The sequence below is a fragment of the Stylophora pistillata genome, chromosome 8 (genome assembly GCF_964205215.1).
Source record: "Stylophora pistillata chromosome 8, jaStyPist1.2, whole genome shotgun sequence".
NCBI lineage: Eukaryota > Metazoa > Cnidaria > Anthozoa > Scleractinia > Pocilloporidae > Stylophora > Stylophora pistillata.
In genome coordinates this window covers 18556007-18577667 of record NC_142526.1, presented here as the reverse complement: position 1 = coordinate 18577667, position 21661 = coordinate 18556007, and the positions used below count along the sequence as shown (strand labels likewise).

The 21661-nt window shown below is 37.7% G+C and overlaps 1 protein-coding gene, 1 long non-coding RNA gene and 1 pseudogene across 3 annotated transcripts; all 3 read right to left on the bottom strand.

The window, feature by feature from the left end:
* Positions 1-1789: 1789 nt before the first annotated feature.
* Positions 1790-14587, bottom strand: LOC111329195 (adenosine receptor A1). Of its 2 annotated transcripts, XM_022933816.2 has the most exons (4): positions 14465-14587; positions 13598-13729; positions 13290-13357; positions 1790-3726 (listed from the first exon to the last, which is right to left on the bottom strand). In XM_022933816.2, the coding sequence occupies exon 4, from the start codon at positions 3630-3632 to the stop codon at positions 2652-2654; it is 981 nt and encodes a 326-aa protein (XP_022789551.2). In that variant the 5' UTR covers positions 3633-3726; positions 13290-13357; positions 13598-13729; positions 14465-14587; the 3' UTR covers positions 1790-2651. The 2 variants fall into 2 exon arrangements, with proteins under 2 accessions (XP_022789551.2, XP_022789554.2); XM_022933819.2 differs by lacking the exon at positions 14465-14587 and having other exon boundaries at positions 13598-13976.
* On the bottom strand, positions 12270-14981 carry LOC148725319 (adenosine receptor A2a-like; annotated as a pseudogene).
* A 970-nt stretch (positions 14982-15951) lies between these two features.
* Positions 15952-18775, bottom strand: LOC148725318 (uncharacterized). The gene is made up of 2 exons (XR_015991280.1): positions 17685-18775; positions 15952-17436 (listed from the first exon to the last, which is right to left on the bottom strand). It is a non-coding gene; the product is annotated as an uncharacterized LOC148725318 (long non-coding RNA).
* Between the last annotated feature and the right edge of the window lie 2886 nt (positions 18776-21661).

Sequence of the window (21661 nt, the reverse complement as noted above, 5' to 3'; positions counted from 1 at the left end):
TATACAACGTTCCTGAATTTTGCACCATTTCGCCAACCATATCCGTCAGGATTGAGAGGAGCGTTTCCACCTTTCGCGAGTGCTTGGATGTAAGGCTATCGGCGAAAAACACTTTCTTCGACGATAAGGTTTCTTTATTTGAATTTCCAGCAAATCGTAGGAGTGTCGAACACAGAAGAATTATGGCCAATTAAAACGGTGTGACAATGCGTACTGCTGGAAAGGAAAGTGTTAAAAGATTGAAGACATTCGCTCAGGAGTGTACTGGAACATTCTCTTTGAGCAAAGTTCTCTCACCATTCACAGTTTTGACAGTGACTTGTTTACACGAGAAGTGTAGCTGCTCATATTACATGTAGGTAGTACCTATTTAGTGTTCCGGAAACCAGCCACGATATGGGAAAATAGCTCCGACGATTGCGATCGTGTTTACGGCCGGATTTTGGTCACTTGAGAGTGTTAGAGCTTTCCGTTTTTGAACAACACACTACTAATAAAGTTAGAAGAAAGTGTAGGCAGCCTACCTAGAGGCATAAAACATAGTCTACTCGGCAGATGAAAAAATGATTCTGGCCAAAGCGCGGCGGCCATGTTTGTTTGTTTGTGTTTTTTTTGTTTTTTTTTTTGCAACTTTTAAATTAGAACCCAGTCTGCGTGCGCCAAAGAAACTATATCTAGCCTCTTTAAAAGTTCTTTAGTTGATCGATAGGTGATTTGTTTCAAGGTCGTTGTCATTTACCGTGAGTCTACAGTTTTCCGTGTTGGTAATAAAGTGACTGTTTGGATTTTCCATTTCGCTTCCGAACACTTTTGTTTAATAGTCTTTTAGCATATTTATTGCTGTACCTTTTTTCTTTCATATTCATCAATTATCATTCTATTTAGACTTATTTTAGTTTGTTTATTTTCCTTGAGTTCTAGTGTTAGTCGCTCCCGTTTTTCTTATTCATTTTCTTCGATTCTCGTGCATGCGTGTTAAATACTTGCCTGCAATTTGCAACTGAACGAAAAAAGGGAGAAGCTGGAACTTCAACCCGGGCGTTTCTTTTGGAAAGCCTGAGTAATAATCTTGATGAGTAATTTAAATGTTCACGTAGGAAATCTCGCCAGGTGCCGCTGAAAATTCTAGCTACAGCAAGACCTGAAAGATCACGTGGGTGGATGTCAGTACTTTTTTCGTTCCCAGCCTACCCTCTAAGTTCAGCCAGATGCTTGTTGACTTCTGAATGTTTCCAGAAAGATTAGCTTCTTCCACAAAGGAAACGAAGGAAGCTCTCTTTCTCCATTAAGAGACCAAGTTTCAAAACGAAATGAATTATAAAGTACTTTTCGGTTACTTTCTCTTGCTATGGTCATATTCCTCAAGTCAAACAAAACCAAAACTATCACGAGGGTACTCGAGAGGGAAAGACACATTTTTGTTCTGGACAATCTCTTCCCGTCAGAAGTTGTTCGTGGGTACTATGGCCTTGTCACCTCAGGAAAATTAGCAGGGAAGATCTCTTCGTGGTTTTACACATACAACGATTTTAACTATGATTATTATCAAAACATTGAGACTTTTTAAAATGCATCAAGTAATTCGCCGTGGGTAACTCCAGTCAATCCCGAGTTTTTTTCTCATACAAAGTTGTGGAACATAAGCCGCAAAGTCGTTGAAAAGTTGCCTGGAGGGAGACAATATTTTTCGCACTGTCTCTTTCTCGATGCATTGCAGACTGGATTTTATAACTGCTACTAGCAAGGGTAAGGAAAATATCTATAGAATTTAACTCATCATGAACTAAGCTTTTTTTTTTCAAGTCTGATATTTATGTTCTTTATTTTGAAATAATTCACAATAATGCAAACAGAGGGTATCTTATGATACCTTTGACTGTGTAAACAATGTAGTTAATCGCTAAGAAAAGGACAGTTTTACGTGTAAATTTACATTAATAATTTCCTTTGTTTGGGCGGCCCTCAATACAGTTGCCCTCAAGCTATGCAACTATACAGTTAATTATTTTTAAAAGCTTAATCTTCGATTGTAATGCCCAACAGTTATGAGTGAATACTTCAGGATTGTAAAAGTTTCCATGTTGCTGTGTAGATACTGTGATATTTCAACTCACCACTTCTGATTTGCAATTCTCTGATTCTGTGATATGATTCATTTATTGCCGTGCTTTTGTAGCTCTAGCATTTTTAGTTGATGATATCTCTTGTATCGATGGAAGTGCTATTGCGTTTTTTCATCTAAAGAGCATTAAATTCCCTGAGGTGGAGTATTTTTGAATAACGAAAATGAGACTTTGCCATGGAATAACTTTGTTTCAGCTGATTATAGTCTCCTACAAGACTGAACAGAGGCTAATCTAACTTAATTAGCCTCCTTCGTTCCCAAATGACACCAGGTTTACTTTTGTACCGCTCGATCGAGGATATAAACATTCTTTTACTTCTATTCTTTTAAATACAACTCGCCCGAAGCTCCACATTCAAATCTATCCTTCGTTTGAATACATCCCGGTAGCTATTATGTACAGAATTAAACCTATGATAAGTCAGTCTACTCAAAATGCATGGTCAGAGTGACCTCACAGTAGACAGTTCGACACCACTTTACGTGCAGTGGTCTTGCATCGCATCTTGTTCAAGTCACAATGCTTCTAAGTTTCCTCATTAGGGAAATAACAAAACTGTCTTATTGTGTGCTTCACAGCTCGTTTTATTTCTCTCATCCTCCAACAATAGAGGAGTGGGTTTAGAGTCGAGTTGAAGAACAGAAGAGATCCGGTTAGACTCCAGGCGAAGTAAAGTAGTGGCGTTTTTATTTCACTGATAGAAATAAAGCCACCAAGTAAACTGTCCGGAAGATAACAAGTCAGTAATGTCATTTGTACCCACAGTGCTGTGGACACTGTTTTTCTGTATCTCGCTTTGTTCAGTTGATTTCCTCCTTCATTCTTTTGTGCTTGGTCACCTTGGCCTTGCACTTGGGCTTGAGAAAGGCGAAGTGTGCGATAAATAGTAGTGTAGCAGAAAGTAGAGATCAATATGCATAACAAAATCATCGCATATATAATACCCATAGTTATACGAATGTCCACAGTAGTGTACTGAAAACTAATAATATATGAACTATATAATCTATAAAATGATACAGGGGCTAAGGGAATGTAAAGGACCCAAAAAGTAGCAACAAGGGCCATCACTCGCCTCACAGTTACAACCTGTCTGTATGTTAGCCCCAGCAACAGAGCAAGAAGTCTGTCTACACTTATTGCAGTCATTGTTGACAAAGATACTCCACAGAGTATCCAACTAATACTAATAAAAAGTACTCTAGAGTAGTAACAACCCTTTGAATGCTCCGGAGACATGAAGTAAACGATGTAGAGAGGTTGTACAAGGAGACCAACGCCCAAATCTGTACAAGCAAGACAACCGAGCAATAGTTTCGATGGCGGATGAACACGCGACACCTTGCGGAGAGCAACGATGATCAGAAAATTTCCTATAATTGCGGCTATGGATAGGGGAAGATTAATGGCTGAAATAAATATCCTCTGAGCTGCTCCGAGACCTGAGGTGCAAAATATCTCTGGGCCTGATGTCACATTATTTCCATCCTCATTCAAATTAGCCATAATTTCATCCAGCCTTTTTCTTTATTCGCAATCCAATCTGTAGTAAGACTGTTGGGGTTGATGCAGTAGCCACTTTAAAATATATCCGTCTCTTCTGAGATGAAAAAGGTTATCTCTTAATCCATTAGATCATGTTATGAATTATAACCCACCCATTAATTTTGGCGCGATTTTATTGGTTACTTTACGTCACGTGGTGCAAAATCACAGGACAGTTATCACGCAACAACTCCGTCCACATCGATATTTGTCCTCCGATTTTTTCCATGAAAAAGAAACACAGTCAACACAAGAGTTTCAACTTTTCCGTTCTCCTATTTACATGGAAGGAAACCAAACTGGTTTTTTTTTTTTTGCCTGCTTGCGTCAATCACGCGCATTCGCCATCAGATCACCACTGGCTTTTTTACTGTGTTTACGCGCAGTTTAATTGCGACGTGAAATTTAATGGGAGGGTTATAAAATAAAAAAAACCCCGTTCTGGCTTGCTGGTATGTCGGCTGATAATGTCCTTGGGTGAGAGATTGTCCTCAAATTTCATGTTTGCGCTCGAAGCTTCGCTTCTCGGCCAAATATTCATTTTTGGACAATCTCTCAGCCGCGGACATTATCAGCCGACATACCAGCCGCCCGAAGGGGTTTATTTACTAATTAACGACTGGATATGATGGTAAATATTCCAAAATATTGATAATCTGCTTTTTATAGTACAACAGCTTATAGTGAGGCCTTAAATCACTGTAAAAGTCATTTATTTAAGAAATTTTTAAGAACGAATTAAAAACAAGCCTTTCAGCTTTTGCTAATCTACATATTACTAAGGACGATGATGATATGAGTCGGAGAGAGGTCGGAGACCTCACTAGAAACTGTTTTACCACTGATTTCAAAATGCTACTAACGAACAACATGAAACGATTGCATTGGGTTGTTGGGAGGAGATGTGATTTGCGATGGATGAATTACCCAATAATGTGCATGAAAGCGGCAAGATCTATGGAGCAAAACTCAGCCGAACTTGTGAAAATGGCGCAGAAGAGTAATAAGTCTCTTTTCCGCCCGCTGCGAATCTAAGGATTAATTTTATACTTTCACTTAATTCCGCCAAATATTAGCGTATTGTGTAACGGAGTTCGTAAAAGTGCCTCAGTATTTATCGGGGAAGTTTGTCAAAATGAAACACAAACCGTGTTCAACTTTAAAACACAAAACGACTGTATGTCGCTAAATAACTAAATATAAAACTCTAACATAGGCTTTTTTTTTTTCCATCCCCAAATTGTGCCATGATACTTAGGGTAGAAAACTGAAGGTTTCATTCACAAATGTGACACGTTAGTAGGTCACAAAAAGGCAAACAACACATAAACCACGTTTCAGAATCCATAATGAAATCGAAATGAAACTGACTTACCTCAGATAAATAAAGGCTGATAGTTTCGAAAGAAACTGTTTGGGGCTGCGTCGGTGGGAGTAACGAAATAATTTGGATATATCAACAAAAGTTGAAATGGTAAATTGGCCACCGTAATGATTACAAAAGCTGACGTTTCGAGCGTTAGCCCTTCGTCGGAGCGAATAGAGGAATTGTGGGTTGTGTGTGCTTTTAAAGGCAGAAAATGGAGCTACGTTATTGGTGGGTGCATGGCAACGAGAAAAACATGAATAAATTAGTGGAATGAAAAGCGTTCATTGATCCCTGTGGGATTGAGACTGCAGGTTTGAAAGATGAGCTTTTGTTCAAGATTTTTACGGCTTTCCGTGCCACCTAAGTGCAAGGAAAGACCGCAGATTGCCATATGTTGCTTAGAATGATTAGGTAAATTAAAATGTCTAGCGACTGGTTTAGATGTGTCCTTGTCATTCCTTTCCACGTCTCGAAGGTGTTCTCGGAATCGGTCACCTAGTCTTCTGCCCGTTTCGCCGATGTATATCTTTTTGCAATAATTACCTCAGATAGTTGAAACTGAACCCCACTGCAGTTATGGAACAGTGATTCGGCCTTGAATTACGTCAAGTCTGTCAATCGAAAAAGGAAGAAAATTATATTATAGGAATGAAAACACAAATTATATTTTGAGAACCACCTTTGTCTTGTCCTCGTCGAGAAATAACCAGAGAAATAATCAGTCGGTGGAGTCTCTTTTTTCGAACGTGAAGGCTTGTTCGCAATAGTACTCCGGTCTTACGTATGTCAGAGCAGGTGCTTTAATGCTTATCACGTTCCTTTCCAAGTAAAAAAAAAACAGCATACTGAGCTTTACAAACACAAAGCAAATTGATGCTCTCTTGATAACTAAATATAGCACTTCAGGTTGAGTTTTTTCGTATTCCCAAATTGCGTCTCTGTAACCAAATTTCCCCTAGAGAAAGAAAAAAATATTTATTTCCCGTGTATATAAGAAGATGACTTCCTGTGTTCGTTAATATTCCATGCTCTTAGCCATGTTTTAGCTTTTATTAAAGTTTGCCATCAGTAGGAGATATTATGTTTTGATAATTATTTTGTTTAATCCTTGAAAAATATGACATGTTGGTCTTCCCGGTAAAAAAAAAAAAAAAAACCTAAACGAAGTTTCTAATCTAGAGCCGAAAATATGAGTAAATTTCAACAAACAACTTGGAACTATTAAATAAAGACAATTTAAGCAATGTGATGTGGCTTAGTAAGGAGCTTACGTAATTGGATCAACGAATCCATGAAAAAAATGTCGATTAAAAGATAAATAAATATTTTTGTCAAGAATGTCGCAAGTGTCTGGATGAGTTAAAGTCTGTAATGACACCCGACCTAATTTCAGCATAACATTTGTGAGCTGGGTTGGGCTTTGCAGAGAACGGCCGGGAAATACATGAAAATGAATGCTGCACTGGCGGAGCCATTATTCTGCTCAGAGGATTATTTGTTTCGTTGTGTGCTCTTTGCCTTTGCCTTTGTGGTCCGTACTATCAGTGAGCGTCACACGTTAGAAAGAGCTACCGGATGTAAATGATGTGCACATTAGGACAGGTGCAAAACTTTCAGTTAGTTTCCTTTTCTACGTGTATGTTTTTATACATGCATAAAAACTTTTTTTATAAAAAGAACTGAAGACAACTTTAAGCCTATTCTATTCTCTTATTTTAAGATAGTATGCCAAATTTGTCAAATATTCGCGTGTTGTTGTGTTATTAAAACTGTTTCCTCTCCCTCGTTTTTGGTAGAGAGTTAGATTGTTAATCCTTTTATGATAAAAATGCGGTGAAAAAACTTTGATCTATCTCAAAAATCGTTTCTTTTGAATATCGAAACTGCCTTTCGCCATACATTTCTTTCTGGCCGGCTGCAATGTTTACCCCATGGCGATCCGGTTACTTGCACTCTCATTCAATAGTAACTTTGGTCATTAACAGTTTAAACAGATTGGAATAATTTGAAAGTACAGCGAGTGCAAGGCGCAAAACAGCTCTAAAAATCAACCGAGTAGGAAAATAAGCCAAAGTTAACGTTTCTTTAACATTTATCACAATCACAAATTTCTACTGATTTTTAATTGACCATTAGTTCTCTAGAAAATAAATTAATGCGAGCAGTAGTTTCTTAGACGGTATTCCATACGTACTCGTGTTAAACTGCAAAAGACTCGAAATGCTCTTGGTATATAACTTCATCGTGGCCATTTTCTTCATAAACACAAAGCAAATTTTTGCTCTCCTAAAAACCCACTGCTGGATGCTTTTCCCTTTCCCAAATTACGCCGCGCCGCTTGAAGTACAGAAAACTGAGTTGCTTTCACAGACGTATCACATGTGTAGATCACAAATACGCCATACCTCAAAAAATTAGGAAATTCCAGTATTTTCGGGAAGAAACTGACTTAGCTGCCTCAGTACTTTGAAAAATGACTCGTATTGGAAACAAGAAACGGTGCTTCGGCCTTGAACTTCGTCAACTCTGTCGGTTGCAAAGGAGAGAGAAAATAATGTTGTAAGTTTATATTGTTTCTTTTTTGATCGGGTTTAATGGAACAAATACCTTATTAACTTCAGGCATTAGCTAGCTTATAATTAATTTAATCGGTATTTCCTATCTCCTTTCACATGAAACTCGGCGAGATTCTTCAGAGGGAATGTTTTGTTGCATGAAGGGAAAAACTTATAAAAAAACAAAATATCCTTGGAAAAAGAAAAAACATTATTTCCCGTGTACATAAATAGATTCATAGCTTCCTGTGTGTGTTAATATCCGTGTTCTCAGACATTTTTCAGACATGTTGTTTAAGCTTTGATCAGTATTTTGTTCAATCTTATAAAAAATATAGCAGATTGGTCTTCGCAGGTCACAAAAACCTGAGCGAATTTTATATTATAGAGCCGGAAATGTTAGTAAAGTGAAACAAACGACTTGAAATTGATGATGATAAATCGAGACAATATATACAGTGTTCGGTGGCTTAGTAAGAACCTGACGCACTCAGGTCAACTGACAAATCCAAGAAAAACGTTAATAAATCTTTTTAGAAAGAATTTCGCGAATGTCTGGATAAGTCTAACGTCTCCAACGACACCAGACCACGGCCGGGAAATGTATGAGAATATAAGCCTCAATGGCAGAGTCATAATTCTGTTCAGTGGATCCTTTGTTTTGCCGCGTTATCTTTGCCGTCGTCATCGTGACGTGGTTTGCTTAGGGTCCGCACTATCGGTGAGTGCCACACGTCAGAAAGAGTTAAAGGATGCAAGCGGTGCGCGTATCACGACAGGTGCAAAACTTTCAGTCATTTTCTTCTTCAATTTAAAGGTTTTTTTAATGTAATATTCAAAAGAGAGGAACTGAAAACAACTTCTTCCCTGATTATTTAAGGATCATACAACAAATAAAATTGCAAATATTCGCGTGTAGTTGTATCATTAAGGCTGTGTTTTCTCCCTCATTTTCGGTAAAGAGTTTTTCAGGTTTTTTGTTCCTCCTTACTTGTTCCGTATCACTTACCTGTTTACCTTTTGTGTTTTTGTTTTCCTCTTCCTTCCTAAGTGCTTTAACTCTTACTTCGGCGTATCTAGAACTCAATTAAACAGTCTGTGTCTCGCCAGTTACATTTCTAGATTTATCTTATATTTACTTTACCGGCTTCCTTTCCTTTTGCAATTCCGTTCACTCCTTCTTCCTCTTCCTCTTCGCTATTCTTCATTGTATTATCTTTGTTTCCCGTTTTTCTCCTCCTCATTCCAACTTTTATAATTTTTTCCTGTGTCAAACGTAAAACTATTTTGAGAGGAATCAATTTGAATTAATCTAAAACCGCATCCATTTGTGTGATATATTGTAACAAAAGATGATATCGAGATCGTTGACCGCGTTGTGATGGAAGGTATAAATAAGGATGACTTCCCAGCGTAGAAACTGTTTTATTCTTTACCTCACGGCTCGTCTCGTTTCTCTTGTCTTCCAAGAATACAGGAATGGGTTTGGAGTCGAGTTTGACAACAACGGAGATAATTTCAGAGCCCAAGCGAAGTTAAGGAAAGGTGTGTCCTCTCCACTGATAGAAATAAAAGCAACTAAACCATATGGAAGATAACAAGCGAGTAACACCATTTGTACCCACGGTGCTGTGGAAACTGTCTTTATGTATATCGCTTTGTTCAGTTGATTTCTTTTACCATTCGTAGTTATCTTAATCTTGCACCAAATTCCCTACTAATTTATAAGGAAATGTGCAGCAGCTAGATGGGAGAATTAACAATTAGATATTGGAAGTTTTAAGATTCTTAATGATTATGAGCAGGATAACTCAGGCTGAAAATTCAACGCCCATCCCGATAACTCGATAGTTCGCGCTTCCTTTCTTGCTCGCACCATTTTTTCGTTTCTCTTGGGAGTTCCAGTGAGCGGGGTTCAAGAAGCTTTGGCTGCTTTTGCGTCGCACTTTTTCCTGTTGAAGAAATCGATTTCTGTTTAATAGTCTTTCAGCATATTTATTGCTTTTCTGAGTTGGTTTTAAAATAGCGGCGTCAACACCATGAGCACACTTCAGAAAAATGTTTGAATAGGCAGGTGACTCTTTCGAATCTTAACTATTACAGAAAGAGAGTGTGCTGTTTGTGGAGTGTACCTCTCTACTTTCATTTTCCTGTTTCCTCCTCCTTGTTCATTTTCGTTAGCAATTTCCTGTTCCTAGTAGTTTTGATATTTAACTTTCTTCTTCTTTTAACAAAATGCGAGTGTAACTTTTGAAATTTTCTCAAATATAGATTCTTTTGTGCAATCGAATAACCCCATAAACGAATTGGCTGGTATTTTCAATTAATAGTATAAGTGTGTAGCTGTACACTTTTATAAGACTGGTGCCTACAAGGTCAGCACATTAGAATCTAATGCACTATTTCGAAAGTCCTTTAAATACGTACCTATCTTTAACTGCAAATGCTTCCTTTTTTAATCACCTTACGTACCAAGGTGTGTTAGAACCTCAAATATTCTTGGAAAAATTTTGTTTAATTTCACATTCTTAGCCTTTTTTGTTTTGAGAAAACTCCAAAACAAAGGAGAATTTACAACTCCACTAGCACTTGGAGCAATTCAAAGCAGTGAAACGAAGATCCAAATTAAGATCCCAACTGTTTCCTATCCCTGATAAAATACTGGGCAGGATGATTCACTTCCTTTTACAGCGGTCAAGCAAAATGTTGTGAATATCCATTACCTTTACCTCATCATTAATCTTTAATCTCCGGTTCAAAAACAGGTGAAAAATAAGCAGTGGGTAACTTCTGTATCTGTTAAACACGCAGGTTGAGTAGGCGACGAAGAAAACAAAACAAAACTCATCAAAAATCCTCGTTTGCTATCAGTTGAATGGGAGTTGTCAAGACTGATCTTTTTCAATTATTCGGTATGAAATTAGAGACCAGCAGAACAAATTGTTGACTAGTTATCTCTTGCCAGGGAACCAAATATGGAGCCTGTCTTATAAGAGATGTTTGATATTCATAATTGAATCGTCATTTTCTTCCAAATTTGTGATGCTCCCTTAGGGGAGGGGGTGGGGGCAGATATGGCCATTTGTTGATTTGAATGGAAAAAGTTCAGACACTTATAGGTGCCTTTTTAAAACGGTGCAAGGTTAATTTCGACAGATTTTGAGGAATTATTTAAGTAGGCGTGTCTTTCTCCGCTGTTTGAGAAAGATCTTGTGGACCTTTTTGTTGCAACTTTAGATATACTTTCGGGTTATAGCCCACATCCTGAGCTCTTGATCGTTATTTCAAAAAAGCAATTATTAGTAGTCGTTAATCTTCTTGCACGATATAATGCCTACTGTATGAAATGAAGACAAGATGTAGTCACTACTCTTTATCAAGGTGCTTCCCAGTGCTGTTACTTGGTGATTGGATATTCTGAAAGTCCTTCCGAAAACTTATAAAGGAGACACCGGCATAAAAGGTGTTTTAAAACAGCATTGTACGTCAGGTGATTTTATAGTTGTTCACGACTTTGATTACCAGGTTGAAATAAAACCAAGTTAAACAGCTGTGATATGGCTCATTTGTTGCTGTACTTTTGTAGCTCTAGCATTTTTAGTTGATGATATCTCTTATAGAGTTCAAAGTGCCATTGCGTTTTTTCATCTAGAGGAGATCCCTGAGGTGGAGTATTTTTGAATAACGAAAATGAGATTTTGCCATGGAGTAACTTCGTCTCAGCTGATTATAATCACCTACAAGAAGTTCTTTTCAGACTAATGAGCAACCAGGCACTTTTAAATGTGCTCGTGCACGATGCAAAACGTGTCCTTTCATTCACAACACTGATAAAATATCGGGACCTAAACGATCCATTAAGATCACCGATCACTTCACGTGCACCTTCGCTAATGTAATCTATTGCATAACTTGCACTTATTGCAAAAAGATATACATCGGCGAAACAGGCAGAAGACTAGGTGACCGATTCCGAGAACACCTTCGAGATGTGGAAAGGAATGACAAGGACACATCGAAACCAGTCGCTAGACATTTTAATTTACCTAATCATTCTAAGCAACATATGGCAATCTGCGGTCTTTCCTTGCACTTAGGTGGCACGGAAAGCCGTAAAAATCTTGAACAAAAGCTCATCTTTCAAACCGGCAGTCTAAATCCCACAGGGATCAATGAACGCTTTTCATTCCACTAATTTATTTATGTTTTTCTCGTTGCCATGCACCCACCAATAAAGTAGCTCCATTTTCTGCCTTTAAAAGCACACACAACCCACAATTCCTCTATTCGCTCCGACGAAGGGCTAACGCTCGAAACGTCAGCTTTTGTAATCATTACGGTGGCCAATTTACCATTTCAACTTTGTTGATATATCCAAATTATTAAATTAGCATAGTTCAGGCTTTATTACCAACTGACGCCGGGTTTACTTTTGTACCGCTCGACCAATGAGATAAACATTTTTTTACTTCTATTCGATTAAATACAACTCTTCGAGGCTCTGCAATCAAATCTATCCTTTGTTTGAATACATCCCGGTAGCTATTACGTACAGAACTAAAGGCATGATAAGTCAGTCTACTTAAAGTGGTCCGAGTGACCTCATAGTGAACAGTTGGACGCCACATTACGTGCATTGGACAGGCATCACATCTTGTTGATGTCACGATGCTTCTAAGTTTCCTCATTAAGAAAACAAAACTGTCTTATTTTGTGCTTCACAGCTCGTCCTATCTCTCTCATCCTCCAACAATACAGGAATGGGTTAAGAGTCGAGTTAGACAACAACAGAAGCAACGATAAATGCCAAGCGAAGTTAAGGACTGTGTCAGTGACTTCACTGATAGAATGAAAAACACCAATAAAACTAAAAGGGAGATAGCAAGCCAGTAATACCATTTGTATCCACAGCGCTGTGGACACTGTCTTTTGGTATCTCACTTTATTCAGTTGATTTACTTCCCCATTCGGTTGTTCTTGCACTTTCGCTCGAGAAAGGCGAAGTATGCGATAAATTTTGGTGTAGCATAAAGTAGAGATCATTATGCATAACAACGCCATTGCACACTCAATGCCCACAAAACTACGAAAATTGAGACCCAAAGAGTAACAACAAGAGCCTTTACTCGCCTCACAGTTACAACCTGTCTGTATCTTAGCCCTAGCAACAGTGCAAGAAGTCTGTCCACACTCATTGCAGTCATTGTTAACAAAGAAACCGCACAGAATATCGTTCCAATAGTAAGAAAAAGTAATTGAGAGAAGTAGCAACCCTTTGAGTGCTCTGGGAGCATTAAGTAAACACTGTAAAGAGGATTTGAAATGAGGCCCACGCCCAGATCTGTGCACGCAAGACAACCAAATATTCCACAATTCCACCAAATATTAGCGCATTGCGAAACAAAGTTCGTAAAAGTGCTTCAGTATTTATCGGGGAAGTTTGTCAAATGAAACAGAAACCGTGCAGTGTTCAACTTTAAAACACAAAACGACTGTATGTCCGTCATTAAATAACTAAATATAAAACTTTAACATAGGTTTTTCCTCCATCCCCAAATCATTCCCTGATACTTAGGGTAGAAAACTGAAGGTTTCATTCACAGATGTAACACGTTACTAGGTCACAAAAAGGCAAAAAAGGCACATAAACTACGTTTCGGAATCCATAATGAAATCGAAATGAAACTGACTCACCTCAGTTAGTTGAAACTGACTCACACTGGAAATATGAAACAGTGATTCGGCCTTGAATTCCTTCAAGTCTGTCAGCCGAAAAAGGAAGAAAATTTATTATAGGAATGAAAACACAAATTATTTTTCGAGAACCATCCAAATTTGCCAAATATTCGCGTGTTGTTGTAATTAAAGCTGTTTCCTCTCCCTGACTTTCGGTTAGGAGTTTGCTCGATGAGCAAGTTGATAACAAATAAATATTATAACAATGATAGCAACAAGGTTATAGTTTCCTTTTGCCATATAAGAGACTATTCAAATTTAAACACCTGAGAGATTGAGTTATTTTCCAAATTCTCCGCCGGTTTTGTCCTCGGATATGGAGCTGTAACATCACTTACTCACATGTTTCGACGACTGCTCAGACGGCTATAAACATCTGCGGAGGTCTTAAGTAAGTTCTGTTGATGGTGTTGTAAGAGATCCAAGCGGTTATTAGAGCGGAAGTTATTGCTGTTTTAATCACTTCAATGGAGCTTTGCCAACGACATTAATTCATCAGTGTTTACAGAACGTGCGATTTGTCAATTTAGTCAATAGCTGTTTAAAAAGACTGGAATAACTTGAAAGTGCAGCCAGTGCATGGCGCAAAATAGGTCTAAAAAAATTCTAAAATGAGCAATAGTTAACTCTTCTTTAACATTTATCACAATCACAAATTTATATTAATTTTTGATGGACTATTAGTTCTTTAGAAAATTAATTCAATGCGAGCAGATCGCAGTTTGTCATACGGTATTCCAAACGTGCTCCTGGTTAAACTCGAAATACTCTTGGTAGCTTCATCGTGGCCCTTTTCCTTAGGCGGGTCCCACCCCCCTCCCCCCCCAATGAATTAATGAAATAAAGAATGCTCGTCGCTCCCAGTGGAGTACCTCTCTCTGTCTCCGCCCTGATTATTACATTTCCTTTTTCAGGGGAAATAAACAGTATATTGATCTTCGTAAACACAAAGCAAATTGTTGCTCCCCTAAAAACCCAACTGGATGTTTTTCCCTCTCCCAAACTGCAGCTCGACACTTGAAGTACAGGAAAGTGAGAGTTCTTTCACGGACATATCACATGTGTAGGTCACAAATACGCCGTACCCCAAAAAATTTGGGATTTCAAGTAAAATCGAGAAGAAACTGACTTACCTGACTTAGTGCTTTGAAAACTGACTCGTACTCGAAACAGGAAACGGTGCTTCAGCCTTGAATTTCGTCAACTCTTTCGGTTGCAAAGGAGAGGAAAAAATAATGTTATAAGTATAAATATCAAGGGAAACGAGGTGACAGGCATGCATTTACATAGTTGGAAATAATTAGCGATATTTTTAATTAGCAATGTTTGTGTTTTGATCGAGTTTAATGGAACTAATTCCTTTTTAACTCCAGGCATTAGCTAGCTTGTAATTAATTTAATCGGCATTTCCTATCTCTTTTCACATGAAACTCGGCGAGATTCTACATGAAGGGAAAAAATAAAAAGTAACAAAATTTCCCAAGAAAAAGAAAAAAATATTACTTCCCGTGTATATGAATGACTTCCTGTGTCTGTCAATATCAGTCTCTGTTCTTAGACATGTTTCAGACATGTTGTTTAGCTTTATTTGATCAATATTTTGTTTAATCCTTTAAAAAAAGTGAGAGTTCTTTCACGGACATACCACATGTCTAGGTCACAAATACGCCGTACCCCAAAAAATTCGGGATTTCAAGTAAAATCGAGACGAAACTGACTTACCTGACTTAGTGCTTTGAAAACTGACTCGTACTCGAAACAGGAAACGGTGCTTCAGCTTTGAATTTCGTCAACTCTTTCGGTTGCAAAGGAGAGGAAAAAATAATGTTATAAGTATAAATATCAAGGGAAACGAGGTGACAGGCATGCATTTACATAGTTGGAAATAATTAGCGATATTTTTAATTAGCAATGTTTGTGTTTTGATCGAGTTTAATGGAACTAATACCTTTTTAACTCCAGGCATTAGCTAGCTTGTAATTAATTTAATCGGCATTTCCTATCTCTTTTCACATGAAACTCGGCGAGATTCTACATGAAGGGAAAAAATAAAAAGCAACAAAATTTCCCAAGAAAAAGAAAAAAATATTACTTCCCGTGTATATGAATGACTTCCTGTGTCTGTCAATATCAGTCTCTGTTCTTAGACATGTTTCCGACATGTTGTTTAGCTTTATTTGATCAATATTTTGTTTAATCCTTTAAAAATACAGCCTACTGGTTTTCGGGGGTGGAAAAAACCTGAGCGCATTTTATAACATAGAGCCGGAAATGTTAGTAAAGTGAACAACGACGACTTAGAACTGATGATGAATCGGGGCTTAGTAATAGTCATACGCACTCAGGACAACTGACAAATCCAAGAAAAACGTCGATCAAAGAATCGATAAACCTTTTTGGCAAGAATTTCGCGAAAGTCTGCATGGGTCCAACGTCTCTAACGACGCCAGACCACAGCTGGGAAGTGTAAGAAAATTTAAGCCTCGATGGTAGAGTCATAATTCTGCTCAGTAGATCCTTTTGTTATAAGGAAATCTATCTGAATAAAAAATAAACTTCTATCATTAGGAAATGAAGATCAACACAAATACTACCGAAATAAAATTCTGACACTTACGCGTCTGAGTAAAAAACTACTTATCAAAAATTTTTTCAAGTAAACATTAAAGATATGAAAAAAAACTCGGGAAGGCATTAACAATCTTCTTAATAATAAAAAGAAAAATAGGAAAGCAATAAATATATTAAAGAGCTCGGAAAATCGAGGACTATCTCATAACCCTTATGAACATACTAATATACTAAACTCCCATTTTGCATCTATTGGGAAAAAACTTTCTTCAAAAATACCACCCGGTAATAAACATTTTTCAGATTTTCTGCCGACGATAGCCTATAGTGATTCTTTTTTATTTGAACCAGTCCTTTTTTCTGAAGCTGAGCTTGAAATAATGTTGGCACCTTCAGGTAAAGCACATGGATTGTACTCTTGCCCAAGTTGTATACTGAAGTGCTCGCGTGACATAATTGCCAAACCCCTTACGACACTAATAAATGTCTCTGTTCAGAATGGTCGCTTCCCACTGAGACTAAAACATGCCAAAATTGTTCCCGTGTTCGAAGATGGAGATGAAACTGATCCTTGTAACTATCGTCCTATATCGCTCCTCTCAATATTTAACAGAATTTTTGAAAAGATTATGAGCAATCGATTCAGTGAAAGTATTTTTGAACAAGCATGACATATTTTACAAGTCACAATACGGTTTTCGTAAGCGATGCTCCACTGAGCATGCGATCCTCGATATAGTCAGCAAACTCCAGGCTAACATGGACCTGGGTATGTACTCATGTGGAATATTTATTGATCTGCAAAATCATTCGACACGGTTGACCACTCGATCCTGTTACATAAACTCCGCAATCACTATTTAATGACTGGTTTTCATCGTACTTGTCTGGAAGGGTCCAAACCACACAAATAGGATCCTACATATCCCAAAAAGAAAAAACCCTGCTGTTTCTTATTTATATATCAATGACATTTACAATGCTTCAGATAAATTAGCATTTTATTTGTTCGCTGACGATACAAATCTGCTATTTGCCGACAGAAACCTTCAATCTCTTGAAACAGTGGTGAATGTAGAACTAATGAATGTTTATGATTGGCTAGCCTCAAATAAACTCTCTTTAAATGTGAAGAAAACCAATTTGTCATCTTCCATCCCAGCCAGAAACGACTTAATTACAAAGTAAATCTAAAAATATATGATAATAACAGAAAACATTTCATTTGCCTGGAGCGTAAAGACTATGTGAAATATTTAGGTGTACTTATTGACAGTAACCTTACCTGGAAACATCAGATCAGTCATATCGCATCAAAAATAAGTAAAGGCATTGGTAGTTTGTAGATTAAGGCATCTTGTACCATATTTGACATTACTAAACGTCGCGCTATCATCGAATTTAATTGCTTGTGGGACTCTGAATTAAATTCGTCTGAATTAAATTCGACTGTAGCGCGGCCTTACCGCAGTAAGTTGAAACTGACTCACATTGGAAATATGAAATAGTGATTCGGCCTTGAATTCCTTCAAGTCTGTCAGCCAAAAAAGGAAGAAAATTATATTATAAGAATGAAAACACAAATTATTTGTTGATCATGAGAACCATCCAAATTTGCCACATATTTGCGTGTTGTTGTTATTAAAGCTATTTCCTCTCCTTGATTTTCGGTTAGGAGTTTCCTCGATGAGCAAGTTGATAACAAATAATTTATTATAACAATGATACCAGCAAAGTTATTGTTTCCTTTTGCCATGTGAGAGACTATTCAAATTTAAATACCTGAAAGGTTGAGTTGTTTTCCAAATTCTCTGCCGGTATTGTCCCCGGCTATGTGTTGCAACATCAATAACACTTTACATGTTTTGACAACTTCTCAGACTGCTGTAAACATCTGCGAAGGTCTTGCGTTGATTGAGATCCAAGCAGTTATTAGAGCGGAAGTTATTGCTGCTTTAATCACTTCAATGGAGCTTTGCCGACTACATTTTAAATTAATCAGTGTTTACAGAAGGTGCGACTGATTAGTCTCTTGAATGACTTGAAAATGCAACGAGTGCATGGCGCAAAACAGCGCTAAAAGATTAACCGTGCAGGAAAATTCTAAAATGAGAAACAGTTAACGCTTCTTTAACATTTATCACAATCATACATTTCTATTGATTTTTGATGGACCATTAGTTCCTTAGAAAATGAATTCAATGTTACATGGTATTTCAAACGTGCTCGTGGTTAAACTGCAAAAGACTCGAAGTTCTTAGTAGTTACGTCGTGACCATTTTCTGTAGACGGGCTCCCCTATGAATTAATGAAATAAAGAGTGCTCGTCGCTCCTAAAGGAAAACTTCTCTCCGCCCTGATTATTACGTTTCCTCTTTCAGGGGAAATAAACAGTATATTGAACTTCATAAACACAAATCAAATTGTTGCTCTCCTAAAAACCCCAACTGGATGTTTTTCCCTTTCCCAAATTGCACCTCGACTTTTGAAGTACAGAAAACTGAGAGTTGCTTTCACTGACATATCACATGTGTAAATCACAAATACGCCAAACCCCGTAAAACTCGAGAATTCAAGTAAAATCGAGAAGAAACTGACTTAGCTGCCTCAGTGCTTTGAAAAATGACTCGTATTGGAAACATGAAACGATGCTTCGGCCTTGAATTTCGTCAACTCTTTCGGTTGCAAAGGAGGGGAAAAATAATGTTATAGGTATAAATATCAAGGGATAACGAGGTGACGGGCATGCATTTACATAGTTGGAAAATAATTAGCGTTATTTTTAATTTTTGCAATGTTTGTGTTTGATCGAGTTTAACTGAACAAATACCTTTTTAATTTCAGGCATTAGCTACCTTATAATCAACTGAATTGGCATTTCCTATCTCCTTTTACATGAAACTTGGCGAGATTCTTCAGAGAGAATATTTGTTTTATAAAGGGAAAAAACGAAAAGCAAAAACATTTCCCAAGGAAAAAAAAATATATATTATTTCCCGTGTATATAAATAGCTGACTTCCTGTGCCTGTCAATATTCGGTGTTCTTAGACATGTTTCAGACATGTTGTTTAGCTTTAATCAATACTTTGTTTAACCCTTTGAAAGTAGAGCATAATGGTCTTCGTGGGTGGAAAAAACCTGAACGCATTTTATAATATAGAGCCGGAAATGTTAGTAAAGCGAAACAAACGACTTGGAACTGATGATGATTCGAGACAATATATGCAGTGCTGGTGGCTTAGTAAGAACCTGATGCACTCAGGACAACTGACGAATCCAAGAAAAACGTCGATCAAAAAATCGATAAATCTTTTTGGCAAGAATTTCGCGAATATCTGGATGAGTCCAACGTCTCTAACGACGTAATTTGGATATATCAACAAAGTTGAAATGGTAAATTGGCCACCGTAACGATTGCAAAAGCTGACGTTTCGAGCTTAGCCCTTCGTCGGAGCTCCGACGAAGGGCTAACGCTCGAAACGTCAGCTTTTGTAGTCGTTACGGTGGCCAATTTACCATATCAACTTTGTTGATATATCCAAATTATTTCGTTACCCTCACCGACGCAGCCCCAAACAGTTTCTTTAGAAACTATCAGCCTTTATTCGTCTCTAACGACGCCAGACCACGGCCGGGACGTGAAAGAAAATTTAAGCCTCAATGGCGGATTCATAATTTTGCTTAGTAGATCGTTTGTTTTGCCGCGTTCTCTTTCCCGTCGCCTTCGTGGATCCTAAGGTCCGCACTATCAGTGAGTGCCAAACATTAGAAAGTCTTGAGGAATGCAAATGATGCGCGCATCATGACAAGTGCAAAACTTTTAGTCATTTTCCTCTTCAACTTGTTCGTATTTGTTTTAACGAACCTCTATATAACGAAGCCTCTCAGTATTGCGAACCATACTTGAGTTTCAGCCCGGCTACAGTAAAATGTATGCCACAGAACCTCGATCAGTAACGAACTCTCGATAAAACGAACCAATTTCCTCATTCGATTGGCACTTCGTTAAATCGAGGTTCCGCTGTACAAAAGAGAGGAACTGAAAACGACTTCTTCCCTAATTATTTGAGGATCATACAACAAATAAAATTGCCAAATATCCGCGTGTTGTTGTATCATTAAGGCTGTGTTTTCTCTCTCATTTTCGAATTCTGTAAAGAGGTTTTCCTCCTTACTTGTTCCGTGTCACTTAGCTTGTTTACCTTTCGTGTTCATGGATTCCTCTTCCTTCCAAAGTGCCTTTACTCTTACGTAGGCGTATCTAGAACTCACTTTCTACAATCTGTGTCTTGCTTTACATTTCTAGATTTATCTTATATTTACTTTACCCTTCCTTTCTTTTTGCAATTCCGTTCACTCGTTCTTTCCTCTCCCTCTTCGCTATTCTTTATCGTCTAATCTATGTTTCACGTTTTTATCCTCCTCATCCCCAACTTTTTCCTGTGTCAAACTTAAAAATATTTTGAGAGGAATCAGTTTGAATTAATCTTAAACCGCATCCATTAATGTGATAGTAACGACAGATGATATGGAGTCGTTGACCGCGTTATGATGGGAGGTACAAAAGAGATACTTCTCAGCGTGGAGAGAAATTTACAATAGACTTTAAAAAATTATCATGGGTCTATAATCTCAGTTTATAGTCTCTTGCCGTAAGCTATATATGAATTTAACCCCAGGTTCGTGCAGTGGACTGACATAACGTTATGGTAAAGTCGCAATGCTTTCAGTTTTCGTCATTAGGAAAACAAAAAGCTTTCAGTACTTATTTCATGGCTCGTCCCATTTCTCTTATCTTCCAAGAATACAGGAATGGGTTTAGAGTCGAATTGTACAAGAACAGAGATAATGTCAGAGCCCACGCGAATTCGAAGTTAAGGAACGGTGTGTTCTTTCCACAGATAGAAATAAAAGCAACTAAACCATAAGGAAGATAACAAGCCAGTGACGCCATTTGTACCCTCAGTGTTGTGGAAACTGTCCTTTTGTATCTCTGGCTTTGTTCAGTTGATTTTCTTCTTCATTCCTAGTTACCTTGATCTAGGACGAAATTCCCGTTAATAATTTTCAAGGAAATGTGTAGCAGCTAGATGGGAAAATCAACAATTAGATCTTGGAAGTTTAATGTTTAATGATGACGAACAGGATAACTGAAAATTCAACGCCCATCCCGATAACTCGATGGTTCGCGCTTCCTTTCTTGCTCGCACCAAGTTCGTTTCTCTTGGGAGTTCCAGTTAGCGGCGATTTCTGTTTAATAGCCTTTTAGCATATTTATTGGGGTACCTTTTTTCTTTCATATTCATCAATTATCATTCTATTTAGACTTATTTTAATTTGTTTATTTTCCTTGAATTCTAGCGTTACTCGCTCCCGTTTTTCTTATTGATTTTCTTCGTTTGTCGTGCATGCGTGTTAAGAGCGACTGTTTTCCAAGACCGCGTGAGAGGTGGCACATCAACCGAAAAATAACTATCCTCATATTTCAGTCAGAGACACCTTATGGTGAATAATAGAAACGTAGCAAGGTTTTTTTTATCCGGACTTGCAAAGGCGAAATTGTTTACAATATTACATTCCGTAAGCTAGTGGAGGGCGTCCATTTTTCTTGCATATTCGAACACATTAAAGTTTTAAGAAAGTTCTAGGGTAAAATTGAGCTTCATTGTGGAATCGAAAGAGGACAATACAATCATTTATACTGGTAGGTCAAATGTTCTTTGCCGAAGACGTTGAAGACGGGAAGCAATCTGATACT

What these genes read in the sequence shown, in the direction of transcription:
- LOC111329195 (XM_022933816.2), bottom strand. Translation starts at nt 3,632, where the DNA reads ATGGCTAATTTGAATGAGGATGGAAATAATGTGACATCAGGCCCAGAG.